Consider the following 14,577-nt stretch of genomic DNA (forward strand, 5'->3'; position numbering starts at 1 on the left):
TTGGAATGGAACATAGTACAACCACTCTTAGTTCATCTATTGATACTGTATGATACCTACTGTATATATGTAGGAATTATATGTCTTACAAAATTGAAAACATAGCCAGGGATATCCTAGGGGTTGATCAAGGAAAAGCACATCAGTCCTATGCTTAGAATCACCTTCATGAACTGCAGTGTTTTGTGTACATGGCAGCGACTAACCCTCCTAAAAAATCCAATTGGATTTGTGAAACTTACAATTTGATTTGAGTTGAAAGGAACAGTGTAAACACATTTTATAATAGTGTAACAAATGTGTTTTAGGGTCTCTCTGATCTTTTCATTCCCTTGTCTGTCTCTTGGCATCCCACCTCAGGTCTTGCAATATTCCATGATTCCCACCACACATTCCACGTGTCAACAAACACCTTCACGCTGATGTCACATTCATTACTCAGAAAACTGGAGGAAAAAGATGACTTTTAGGCCATAAATGTTAATTCCACTTATTAATAACCACATGCACATGGCATAATCTCATATAGCATTTTATTTATGCCCAGTCAACAATGTACACTTTGATGTAGTCTGTAGCTGAATGACAGACAATGTTTTCCCAGACAACATAGTGATGTATTTTTCATAGATGGGTCTAGATTCACTGGTGGTTTGCAGCAAAAAAAATTTTGGGTTGTGTCCTAAGACGGAGTCCTGTCTAGAACCCTTGGTGTGTCACAAGGGAACACAAAAAGCTACAATGGTTCTCAACCCCCCCCAAAAGTTTGGGAACCAGTTTCATAGAGTTACACCAGACAGACAACATAAAGTGCTTTGAGAATTTGTGGGAAATGCTATGGAAATGCCATGTACACAAAACACTGCAGTTCATGAAGGTGATTCTAAGCATGGGCCTGATTTTCCTTGATCAACCCCTAGGATATCCCTGGCTATGTTTTCAATTTCGTAAGAAATATAATTCCCACATATACAGTTGAAGTTGGAAGTTTACATACACACACCTCAACCAAATACATTTAAACTCAGTTTTTCGCAATTCCTGACATTTAATCCTAGTAAAAAGTCCCCATCTTAGGTTAGTTAGGATCACCACTTTGTTTTAAGAATGTTAAATGTCAGAATAATAGTAGAGAGAATGATTTATTTCAGCTTTTATTTCTTTCATCACATTCCCAGTGGGTCAGAAGTTTACATACACTCAATTAGTATTTGGTAGCAATGCCTTTAAATTGTTTAACTTTGGTCAAATGTTTCAGGTAGCCTTCCACAAGCTTCCCACAATAAGTTGGGTGAATTTTGGCCTATTCCTCCTGACAGAGCTGGTGTAACTGAGTCAGGTTTGTAGGCCTCCTTGCTCGCACACACTTTTTCAGTTCCTATAGGATTGAGGTCAGGGCTTTGTGATGGCAACTCCAATAACTTGACTTTGTTGTCCTTAAGCCATTTTGCCATGATTTGGAAGTATGCTTGAGGTCATTGTCCATTTAGAAGACCCATTTGCGACCAAGCTTTAACTTTCTGACTGATGTCTTGAGATGTTGTTTCAATATATCCACATAATTTTCCTTACCCATGATGCCATCTATTTTGTGAAGTGCACCAGTCCCTCCTGCAGCAAAGCACCCCCACAACATGATTCTGCCACCCCCGTGCTTCAGGGTTGGGATGGTGTTCTTCAGCTTGCAAGCCTCCCCCTTTTTCCTCCAAACATAATGATGGTCATTATGGCCAAAGAGTTCTATTTTTGTTTCATCAGACCAGAGGACATTTCTACAAAAAGTATGATCTTTGTCCCCATGTGCAGTTGCAAACCATAGTCTGGCTTTTTTATGGCGGTTTTGGAGCTGTGGCTTCTTCCTTGCTGAGTGGCCTTTCGGGTTATGTCCATATAGGACTTGTTTTACTGTGGATATAGATACTTTTGTACCTGTTTCCTCCAGCATCTTCACAAGGTCCTTTGCTGTTGTTCTGGGATTTATTTGCACTTTTCGCACCAGAGCATATTCATCTCTAGGAGACAGAACACGTCTCCTTCTTGAGCGGTATGACGGCTGCGTGGTCCCATGGTGTTTATACTTGCGTACTATTGTTTGTATAGATGAACGTGGCACCTTCAGGCGTTTGGAAATTGCTCCCAAGCATGAACCATGAATCTGAGGTCTTGGCTGATTTCTTTTGATTTTCCCATGATGTCAAGCAAAGAAGCACTGAGTTTGAAGGTCGGCCTTGAAATACATCCACAGATACACCTCTATTTGACTCAAATGATGTCAATTAGCCTATCAGATGCTTCTAAAGCCATGACATAATTTTATGGAATTTTCCGAGGCACAGTCAACACAGTCAACTTAGTGTATGTAAACTTCTGACCCACTGGACTTGTGATACAGTGAATTATAAGTGAAATAATCTGTCTGTAAACAAGTGTTGGAAAAATGACTTGTGTCGTGAAAAACAAGTTTTAATGACTCCAACCTAAGTGTATGTAAACTTCCCACTTCAACTGTATACAGTAGGTATCATACAGTATCCGTATATGAACTAAGAGTGGTTGTACTATGTTCCATTCCATTCCAAATCCCAGGGCATTTTAGGACATGACAGCCTGGCCCTGGCCCCTCTCTGCCCTTCATAGCGTGATGTTGCTATGGCATGTTGGCAGAGAGACAGGCACCGGACAGCAGGCAGTGGTAAGGCTGCCCTGTCAGAGGTGGTGGACCGTGGTGGGTGTCTCTGACAAGCACTGGAGCGGGCCAGAGTGGCGGTGCCGTTTGAACACATGGCTAATGCCAAGTCTCAGAGCTGCCTGACAGAGAAGGACACTTTGGCCAGGAGTTGGTAGAATTGGCAAAGGAGGAGGAAAGGTTTTTTTCTCTGGCAAATAGAGAAGCTTGATGGTCGGGGAGGCTGCCAGGCAAGATTCACATCACTCTCTTTCACTCTTCCTCTATCTATCTCCATTTCTCTCTCTCGCTGTCATTTTCTCCATTTCTCACCTCCCTCTCACTACTTTCTTTCCCTCTCTCCAGCCTGTATGTCATCTAAGCACAGGGCGTTTGCTGTCTCTCCAGCCTGTATGTCATTTAAGCACAAGGCGTTTGCTGTCTCTCCATCCTGTATGTCATCTAAGCACAAGGCGTTCTTAAGCCAAACCATATGCCAAACCATGTCCTCTACCATTGGAATTGCATTATTGCAAATGCACACCATTGCACTGTGAATTGGTATGGATGTATTGAAAGGACAAAGGTATGAGTCTCATCTGTTTCTGATAACTTGAGAGATAATATGGTATCTCTCACTTAAAGCAACAAGCTACAATGTATTACTAACTGTTATCTCTCTCTCTCCCCTCTCTCTTTCTTTCTTTCTTTTTTCTTTATTTCTTTCTTTCTTTCTTTCGCTCTTTCTTTCTTTCTTTCTTTCGCTCTTTCTTTCTAGAATGTATGAACTGCACTGGCTATACTGATATGAATAACAGACTGAGTATCCTTGAGTCCAAGGTAAGCTTGCATCAACCAAACATGTTATTTAAACAGTACTGCCTACATGAACATATTAACACGGCCTCATATCTCATATCTGAACACACTAATCTTACTTTGTTTTGTGTCAGATTGTGTTACTGGAGGAGGCAGGACCACCACCTCTCCCATTCAGATACTCCCCAGATAGGTCTTCAGATAACGAGGTGGGAGTACCCCAGCCCACCCCCATGCCTCCCTCCACCATTGGCCTACCAGGTGAGGGACTTTACTGCAGGGCCTCATTAAACCTCAGATGGTTAACTATTCACATGTCTTCCTCCATAGTTTTACATGGCAGCTATTTGACTCTGTTGTGTTGTCAATGTAAAATAAAGTGCAGCAAGTTTAAAAATAAAAGTGTCTGAATCAGGTGTGATTCTGACTGAGTTAACCTGTTTTTGTTCAAGGAGCAAGAGGCCCCCCAGGACCAGTTGGACCCCAAGGCATGGTGGGACCCCCTGGACGCACCGGAGAGACAGGCCTCGTAGGGAAATCTGGACCCATGGGACCCAGAGGTATAAGTCTTACCCCCACATCTGTATCACACCCATACACTACCACTTGAGGTACCGAGCAGTTTGGCACTTGGACACATTCGATTAGTGTGTTGTGTGTAAAGACAATGTTGTGTTGAGGCAGGCTGTGCTGTGGTTCCCACAGGGCCCCAGGGCCAGCGAGGAGCCCCAGGGGAGAGAGGTGTACCTGGGCCAGCGGGTTCTCCGGGGCCAGCCTCTCCCTTCTCACACAGAGGAGATGTGTTTGGTCTGAGGGAGCTGGACCAGTGTGAGTATCCCTGTTACACTAAGAAATTAAATCCAAGAACTACACCAAGAAATGAAAGCCATAAGCCCTATAGGGATAGAATGTTTTATTTATATGACTGATGGTTCATTCTGAAAGTGTTTCAGGAGTCTCATGTGATTTTTGACCCCTTTCTTGCCATTGGCAGTTTGACAGTTAGGACATTTTGGAATATCCATTATTTCAGGGCCATCTGCCAAACATATATGTGGAGACCTTGTTTCAAAGGTAAGTTACTGATAGCAATCAATTGATAATATTTGGAGACATTACACTCTCACCTATTTCCTCTACCAACTGGGGGACATATTATGGAAGGAATAAAAGCATGTCATGACCCCCCTTAAAGCCAATTGACATGCATAGTGCAGTTTCACCTATAGCCCAGAGTTCATGGACCATGTATGAAGTTATAGGGCCTGTGTACAGTATAGTTCAGCATGCCAGGTGTCCCATTGGCCCATATCTGGGAAGTCCATCAGTGGAACAGCCCCCTCTTTGCCTGTTAAAACTCTCTGTTCCTAATCAAAGAACCCTCATTGGACCACAGGCAACAGGTCTGCCAAGAGCTATAATATAGTCACACTCAAAGGAAAAATGAGAGTTTAGTTAAGCATACTGAGCACTCACAAGGCCTTGGAAAAAGTCCTATACCTGTAGGTTTTATATCTTATCAGTCAAGCAAGAGTCCCCATAAAGCCTGTCAGTTGGCCGCTGTGTGGATGACTAGAATGTTTCTGTAATCCTGGAGTCCTATTACCTTCTTCCTGTAGTAGTATTAGCTGTGTGAATGACTAGAATGTTCCTGTAATCCTGGAGTCCTATTACCTTCTTCCTGTAGTAGTATTAGCTGTGTGGATGACTAGAATGTTCCTGTAATCCTGGAGTCCAATTACCTTCTTCCTGTAATAGTATTAGCTGTGTGGATGACTAGAATGTTCCTGTAATCCTGGAGTCCAATTACCTTCTTCCTGTAGTAGTATTAGCTGTGTGGATGACTAGAATGTTCCTGTAATCCTGGAGTCCTATTACCTTCTTCCTGTAGTAGTATTAGCTGTGTGGATGACTAGAATGTTCCTGTAATCCTGGAGTCCTATTACCTTCTTCCTGTAGTAGTATTAGCTGTGTGGATGACTAGAATGTTCCTGTAATCCTGGAGTCCAATTACCTTCTTCCTGTAGTAGTATCAGCTGTGTGGATGACTAGAATGTTCCTGTAATCCTGGAGTCCTATTACCTTCTTCCTGTAGTAGTATTAGCTGTGTGGATGACTAGAATGTTCCTGTAATCCTGGAGTCCTATTACCTTCTTCCTGTAGTAGTATTAGCTGTGTGAATGACTAGAATGTTCCTGTAATCCTGGAGTCCTATTACCTTCTTCCTGTAGTAGTATTAGCTGTGTGGATGACTAGAATGTTCCTGTAATCCTGGAGTCCTATTACCTTCTTCCTGTAGTAGTATTAGCTGTGTGAATGACTAGAATGTTCCTGTAATCCTGGAGTCCTATTACCTTCTTCCTGTAGTAGTATTAGCTGTGTGGATGACTAGAATGTTCCTGTAATCCTGGAGTCCTATTACCTTCTTCCTGTAGTAGTATTAGCTGTGTGGATGACTAGAATGTTCCTGTAATCCTGGAGTCCAATTACCTTCTTCCTGTAGTAGTATTAGCTGTGTGGATGACTAGAATGTTCCTGTAATCCTGGAGTCCTATTACCTTCTTCCTGTAGTAGTATTAGCTGTGTGGATGACTAGAATGTTCCTGTAATCCTGGAGTCCTATTACCTTCTTCCTGTAGTAGTATTAGCTGTGTGGATGACTAGAATGTTCCTGTAATCCTGGAGTCCTATTACCTTCTTCCTGTAGTAGTATTAGCTGTGTGGATGACTAGAATGTTCCTGTAATCCTGGAGTCCTATTACCTTCTTCCTGTAGTAGTATCAGCTGTGTGAGACATGTGAAGTCTAATAGTGAATAGTTGTTACAACTAAAAATAAATATGCAAGCTAAGGGAGAAGGACAATATAGGACAGACCGGGGCAATTCCTTCCCATGAAGGGCCACATTAGAATATATTTTGGCCATCGCGGGCCAGAATCATGTTACAGGATTATACATCATGTGTATGACTGTGTTGACAGCACAAAATTCCATGTAAACTACTCAATCAGTGTGAGGAGTGAAGTCTCTGATGGGCATTGTTATATTTCATCACTGAACATGTCTGTTCACATACATAGGTTGACCCAAACAGTACAAACATCTTCTGAGCAGAACTTCTAACCTTTGGAAAGTTTTGTTCACCGAGAGATGCATAGAACCTCGTCAGTGACATTGTTTTGAATAGTTCTCCAATTACAGCATCAGACTGAAGATCGATAAGCTCAAGTTGCAGGTCAGTGGGAGCGTTGTTCACATTGCAGGTGAAAGGAGAGGAAACCAACACTTTGAAAACTAACAGTTCAAAGCACACAGCAGCAATGTATATTTCTCACGCTGGTCATCTGATAGGGAACAGACCAGTAGTGTCGGAAGGTGGGAGAGATTGTTGGCTTCTACTTGGCGGGTCAGGAGGAGTAATTTTCCCTTGAAGGCTTTGACATGGCTGTACATCTGATGTGCAAAAAGGCCCTTCCCTTGTAGTTTGGAATTCAGCTCCTCTGTAATTTCAAAGTCGGGGGTTATGCCTCGTAAGAATATCAACAACTGCGCTGTGTCACGTGCATCACTGCTCTCATCCAGGGCCAAGGAGAAATTGGTTGAAATCATTTACCTTGTCTTTCAACTGTTGTTCCATATTCTCAGTGATGTCCTCAACACGCCGTGTCACTGTTCATCTTGACAGGGAAACATTTTCAAACAGCTCTTTCTTGTCGGGGCAAAGTAGTGCTGCAGAGTCAATTAAATATTCTTTAATGAATTTGCCTTCAGCGAATGGCTTGCTATGTTTAACAATTTTGTGGGGCAGTACATAGCTAGCTCTTGCTCTATCTGCATTGAACCTATCTTGCACGGACTCTATGCACACTCACAAGACTATATATACACACACACACACTATATACACACTCCCTCACACACACTACACTGACACTCTCACATAAAACCCACACACATTCACATAAACTACATATGCACCAGAGTAGTTGAGCGGTTGGAAATCCCACTCTGTGGATCTGGCACTCCACATCCTTTCCAACCGCTCTGCTAAAAACCGTTCCATGCTCACAGGAAATAATTCCAAATTCACTCCATTCATTAAAATAACAATTTAACCAACACCAATCTATTTTTGTGACTAACTGTACCTACCATTTGGTTTTGAAGTATTGAAACAAAACCATAAGATTTTTTATTTGAATAAACATGAAAAGGTAAACGTAAGAAGCTCACAATCGGCTGCACAACTGATTTGCAAATTTACCGGAAATTGAGAAAGCATGTGACTAAACTGAATAAAAAGAAGAAGAAACTACACTATAAAACAAAGGTAAATGACATAAAGAATGATAGTAAAAGTGCACCTTCAATGAAATGTTGGGAAAAAAGGCAAACTCGGCTCCATTTAATCAGATGGCTCATTCATTACAAAACCGACTGATATTGCCAAATACTTTTTTTCATTGGCAAGATTAGCAAACTTAGGCATGACATGCCAGCAAAAAACCCTGACGCTACACATCCACGTATATTTGACCAAATTATAAAAGAAAAGAATTGTCATTTTACAACAACGACAAGCCACCTGGGTCTGACAACTTGGGTGGAAAATTACTGAGGGTAATAGCAGATGATATTGCCACATCTTCAATTTAAGCAGACTAGAAAGTGTGTTCCCTCAGGCCTGAAGGGAAGCAAAAGTTCTTCCGCTACCTAAGAATTGTAAAGCCCCCTTTATTGGCTCAAATAGCCGACCAATCAACCTGTTACCAACCCTTAGTAAACTTTTGGAAGAATTGTGTTTGACCAGATACAATGCTATTTTGCAGTAAACAAATTGACAACAGACTTTCAGCACGCTTATAGGGAAGGACATTCAACAAGCACAGCACTTACACAAATGACTGATGATTGGCTGAGAGAAATTTATGAGAAAAAGATTGTGGGGGCTGTTTTGTTAGACTTTAGTGCAGCTTTTGACATTATTGATCATAGTTTGCTGCTGGAAAAAATGTATTGCTTTACACCCCCTGCTATATTCCGAATAAAGAGTTACCTGTCTAATAGAACACAGAGGGTGTTCCTTGATGGAAGACTCTCCAACATAATCAAGGTAGAATCAGGAATTCCCCAGGGCAGCTGTCTAGATCCCTTACTTTTTTCAACCTTTACTAACAACATGCCATTGGCTTTGAGTAAAGCCATGTATGTGGCTGTACGTGGCTGTCTATGTACGTGGCTGAAATGACTGCAACACTTAACAAAGAGCTGCAGTTAGTTTCAGAATGGGTGGCAAGAAATAAGTTAATCCTAAATATTTCAAAAACTAAAAGCATTGTATTTGGAACACATCATTCACTAAACCCTAAACCTCAACTAAATCTTGTAATAAATAATGTGGAAATCGAGCAAGTTGAGGTGACTAAACTGCTTGGAGTGACTGTGGCACTATCAACAAGGCAGGTCCTACGGGCTCTAGTTTTGTCGCACCTGGACTACTGTTCAGTCGTGTGGTCAGATGCCACAAAGAGGGACTTAGGAAAATTGCAAATGGCTTAGAACAGGGCAGCACTGCTAGCCCTTAGATGTACACAGAGAGCAAACATTAATAATACGCATGTCAATCTCTGGCTAATCTCTGGAACAGCAGGGACTGTGAAACAACACAAACATAGGCACAGACACATGCATACAAACACACATGATAACATACGCACTACACACACGTACACATGGATTTTGTGTTGTTGATATGTGGTACTGGAGTATGGGCCTGAGGGCACACACTTAGTGTGTTGTGAATTCTGTAATGAATGTTTTGAATTTTAATATTTAAAAAATTGTATAACTGGCTTCATTTTTCAGGACCCCAGGAAGAGTAGCTGCTGCCTTGGCACCTGCTATTTGGGATCCATAATAAATGCAAATACACATTTCAAATAGGCTACCTGCATATAAACATTCTAAATAGGCCAAGAGCCAAACAGGGAGCCTATTAGCTGCTGAAAATGAATTATTTAGGCTATATTATTTCTATTATTTCAAGGCTATAGCCTACAAATAAATACATTGTGAAACATTTGCAGGTGCAACACAATCGACTAGTAGGGACATAAAGCGCTCAGCATTTAAACATGTTGTTGTATTAAATCATTATAGTCTATAAATTGGGCATATAGGCTGTGCCTTACTTAGATTTAAATACAAATTAAACTAAAAACGACTTATTAGTGCCTTTTGAATTCATTTTCAGAAACTTGAGTTTGGCTTCAGGCTCATGCAATGCAGCAGACAATATTGTATTTTTTCTATAGATAGGCCTACAGGTTTTTAGGCAAAGTAACCCGGTCAAAACGGAAAGCTTCTTGAACGTGGGAATATGCCAGGCCTATTGGGCCAAAAGGAATTATGGCCTATTGTATAGATAATAAAACAAAAATGAAATGAAACATTTAAGAGATCTGCTTTTCAGTTTATAAATACTTCACTACAATGACACTTAGATTCCTACCCACCTCGCTCCTTTCTTTTAGCATGTGCATGTAGTAAGTACACCATCATGATTTCGGGATATGTGTCTTTTCAGATTCCACAATGACTCATTAGTGGACACTACATCACCACACTCTCTCTCTTGCTTCAGGTCCTCATCTTTGTAAGTCACCTTGATTTTGCACCTGTGTGATTGATTTCTGAAAATATTTAGCGAACACCATGACAGTAGCTACAGCAAGGGGCTAGGGCAGCATACAAGGAGACTACAAATGCATACTGGGCCGGGCATGCCCTGAGCTCTTGAAGTGAGAAGGCGGACGCTCCAGCCTTCGGGAATCTCGCTCCGCGCTCCAGTCAAATTGGGCACGCTCCGCTACACTCACATACTCTGATACGCACACGCGCTCATAACACACACGCATTCCAACACAACACACACACACACATTTTCCCACCCATCATATGCTGCTGCTCTGTTTTTTTATTCTAATTATTATCTATCCTGATGCCATTGTCACTTTACCCAGCCTTTATGTAAATATCTACCTCAAATACCTCGTACCCCTGCACATTAACTGGTTCTGGTACTCCCTGTATATAGCACCATTCTTGTGTATTTTATTCCTCCTGTGTTACTATTTGTGTATTATTATTGTTACTGTTAACTCTGCATAGTCGGGAAGAGCTCGTAAGTAAACATTTCACGGCGCATGCGACAAATACAATTTGATTTGAAGGGCAGTCAGCGGTAATGATGTATGAGTGTTAGAGGGAAAATGACCTAATGTGAAACAAAACACTCAGCATATGTATCCCTACAGTCTAATATTTTAACATGTATAGAGTTAATTCATGCTGTAACATTTAGTCGATGACTGGCTGAACTATATGGATTGTAAAACTGTAAACTGTAGAAGTATCTTGACCTCCACCTGAGGCACTTCCTAGTTTTGACCAGCAGAGGGCAGCATACTCCCACTCAAGATGTCTATGGAAAGCTGTATTTGATTACTGTGGTGGACTGGCTTTGTTTAAGCCTGGGCTCTGGCTTCAGTCTGCCTGCTGTAAGTCAGACCCAATTTGTAACCTGTCAGCACAGCAGCCTGATCTGGCAACCCCGGCCGTCTTGGAGCCAGAAACCTGCTCAATAAAACGGCAAGGCAAGGTTTTCAAGTCAATCCTCAATGCTGCAGGGATTTTGGGGTTAGGAGTAGTGTGTGTGTGTGTGTGTGTGTGTGTGTGTGTGTGTTCACTACATGAAGTAGTCTACTTCAGACAACTTGGTGGTACACCAGAAAAATGACTTCCAGTGGGAATGCTCCAAAGGATATTGAAGTTTTCCACCTGTTTATCCCTCTCTGTGGTGGGATGCTGAACTGGTTAGTACCAGAGCTACTGCTCCCCACCTCACTCAATGACCATAAGAAGTGTGTCCCTACCACACAGCACACCCACAGTGACAAGCAACCAAGACAGCCAATGTTTCCAACCCCCAAAAAACACCAGAGCTATGTCAACAATGGAAATAGGCTACTCTTAACTCTTGTAGTACATACTGTACACGCAGTACATACTGTACATACTGTACATACTGTACACACAGTACATACTGTACAAACTGTACACGCAGTACATACTGTACATACTGTACATTAGGGATGGGGCCCTCGGATCAATTTCCCCTTTCCCCAATTTCCCTTTTTTTTTGGGGGGGGGGGACTACTTTGGGGTCTCAACTTACTGTTATGAGTTGGAATAGTAAAACACACAAGGTGCCATTTAGAAATGTGGCTGTGCAGCATCAGTTTTCCTCTTGTCATGTCAATGACTGATAGTCAGTCAATTAGCCAATGTCAGGTACATTTTATCAGCCAGCTTTCTAAACATGTTATCATGGTGAATTACCGGCCGGGGGTATGGATGTGGGTACGCAGACCGGCCGGGGGTATGGATGTGGGTACGCAGACCGGCCGGGGGTATGGATGTGGGTACGCAGACCGGCCGGGGGTATGGATGTGGGTACGCAGACCGGCCGGGGGTATGGATGTGGGTACGCAGACCGGCCGGGGTATGGATGTGGGTACGCAGACCGGCCGGGGGTATGGATGTGGGTACGCAGACCGGCCGGGGGTATGGATGTGGGTACGCAGACCGGCCGGGGGTATGGATGTGGGTACGCAGACCGGCCGGGGGTATGGATGTGGGTACGCAGACCGGCCGGGGGGTATGGATGTGGGTACGCAGACCGGCCGGGGGTATGGATGTGGGTACGCAGACCGGCCGGGGGTATGGATGTGGGTACGCAGACCCGCGAGCCGTACATTCATGTAGTATGTCTTCAGAGCAGGACTATTCAACCAGGGGTGCAGAGGAACTGCAGGGTGCGCTGAAATATATTTTACAAATGTTTTTATGAATATGGCTAGCAACAACAGAATAAACACATTTTTAATGACATACCTACAGTAGAAAATAGAAGATTATCTTCTTTCTAAGGATGTCAACTTTATTTCTGAACTCCTAATGTTGAGAAAATTACACTCACTGGAATATCTGACATGGGATTTGAAAAAGCACCTACGAATTGGCTACAGGTGCGGCCAGGGCTGCGGACTGCTGGTACGTTTCCTTAATATCATTTTTGTCAACACATGGCTATTCTTTGTTTAACCTGTTAAACAGATGCTTTTAGCAAAGATGTGTTTGGAGATACCTCTCTAGGTAATAGGCTATGTTAGAGTTTACACTTCCTCTTCTAATTATAATGTAGGTAAGTCAAAATAATGAAAAACAATCTACCAAATCTATTCATTTTAAAATGTTGATTATTTCTCCTTGCCCTCATCATTTACCTGATGATAAAACAAGATGTGAAAAACCCCAATTTGTTTAACGTATGATGGGGATTCCTGGATCGTCGGTTTACCTGAGAGGGGGTCCCTGGGAACGAAAAGGTTGACGACCCCAGCTTTAGAGCAGAGTGAGCACCTGTTGTACTTAAACCATGGCATTTTTTGTTTTGGGTACAGATGAAGAGTCTGCGCTCCCTTCACGGAATAACCAGAAAGATGTGACCGGTCCCCCAGGCCCCATCGGACCCCCTGGACCCCCAGGTAAAAAAAAACACTCCCCCCCCCCCGCTGGAATGGCCATGAACCCATAATTATAATTGTGTAATAATGTTATTAAGGGGAAATTAGAATACTAATTCGCCATATCACCTAGCCACCGACTGTGACCTTTAAGTGGATATTGGAAGAATACTTGGAAAACTATTATTTCCGTTTTCCAACTCCTCAGGCCGGCCTGGACCCACAGGGCCTGCTGGAAACACAGGTACCCCAGGCAGAAACGTATGTACAGTTTAACATTGGACTTTGATGTGCATCCTGATGTACAGCTTGATATGTGTGCTTGTTACTCTCATAAATCATGCATTGATGTCAACGGGAGATTCATTCAAGAAGTTCTATCTCTGTGTTCCAGGCTGGGTTTGGTCTCTCAGGCAAGCCTGGGGATCGCGGACCTAAAGGAGACACTGGTGAAAGGGTGAGGCTTGGCAGAACTGCCTTTAAAGAGACCCCTTTCAATTCCACTCTGAAATGCTCTATGTACAGTCTATACATGACATGAGTCGCCATCGTTCATACAGCTTCTCTCTCCTCACAGGGACCCCCAGCACACAGGGGAGAACATGGTCAGCCAGTGAGTACACAGTGAGAGTACAACATTTCTGCTCTGACACACATATACATTTTGTTACTCTTTGCCAACCACCTATGTTTTTCTCATTTGTGATGCTGTTTTTAGGGTGCACCAGGGCCAAAGGGTGAACCAGGAGATAGCCAGGCTGAGGTGACCCTACACATTCCCTCTATATGATTTAAGAGTCCTCAGAGACACATCTTCCACACCTCACGCTTTTGAAAAAGTGGGCATAGTAGTATGCAGTAGTAGTATGCAGTAGTAGTATGCAGTAGTAGCATAGTAGTAGTATGCAGTAGTAGCACAGTAGTAGTATGCAGTAGTAGTATGCAGTAGTAGCACAGTAGTAGTATGCAGTAGTAGCATAGTAGTAGTATGCAGTAGTAGCACAGTAGTAGTATGCAGTAGTAGTATGCAGTAGTAGCACAGTAGTAGTATGCAGTAGTAGTATGCAGTAGTAGTATGCAGTAGTAGCACAGTAGTAGTATGCAGTAGTAGCATAGTAGTAGTATGCAGTAGTAGCACAGTAGTAGTATGCAGTAGTAGTATGCAGTAGTAGAACAGTAGTAGTATGCAGTAGTAGTATGCAGTAGTAGCACAGTAGTAGTATGCAGTAGTAGTATGCAGTAGTAGCACAGTAGTAGTATGCAGTGGTAGCACAGTAGTAGTATGCAGTAGTATGCAGTAGTAGTATGCAGTAGTAGCATGCAGTAGTAGCACAGTAGTAGTATGCAGTAGTAGCACAGTAGTAGTATGCAGTAGTAGCACAGTAGTAGTATGCAGTAGTAGTATGCAGTAGTAGCATAGTAGTAGTATGCAGTAGTAGCATAGTAGTAGTATGCAGTAGTAGAACAGTAGTAGTATGCAGTAGTAGTATGCAGTAGTAGCACAGT

The 14,577-nt window shown here is 42.5% G+C and overlaps 1 protein-coding gene across 1 annotated transcript in view; it reads left to right on the forward strand.

Moving 5' to 3' along the window:
• Positions 1-14,577, forward strand: part of LOC135548653 (collagen alpha-1(XXVI) chain-like) — a 47,351-nt gene that overhangs the window by 28,049 nt on the left and 4,725 nt on the right. Inside the window, exons 4-12 of the mRNA XM_064978469.1 lie at positions 3,444-3,505; positions 3,619-3,745; positions 3,937-4,044; positions 4,190-4,312; positions 13,009-13,092; positions 13,280-13,332; positions 13,466-13,528; positions 13,649-13,684; positions 13,790-13,834. Of these exons, the coding sequence (XP_064834541.1) occupies positions 3,444-3,505; positions 3,619-3,745; positions 3,937-4,044; positions 4,190-4,312; positions 13,009-13,092; positions 13,280-13,332; positions 13,466-13,528; positions 13,649-13,684; positions 13,790-13,834 (701 nt within the window). The remainder of the gene's footprint in view (positions 1-3,443; positions 3,506-3,618; positions 3,746-3,936; positions 4,045-4,189; positions 4,313-13,008; positions 13,093-13,279; positions 13,333-13,465; positions 13,529-13,648; positions 13,685-13,789; positions 13,835-14,577) is intronic.

The sequence above is a fragment of the Oncorhynchus masou genome, chromosome 11, assembly GCF_036934945.1.
Source record: "Oncorhynchus masou masou isolate Uvic2021 chromosome 11, UVic_Omas_1.1, whole genome shotgun sequence".
Lineage (NCBI taxonomy): Eukaryota > Metazoa > Chordata > Actinopteri > Salmoniformes > Salmonidae > Oncorhynchus > Oncorhynchus masou.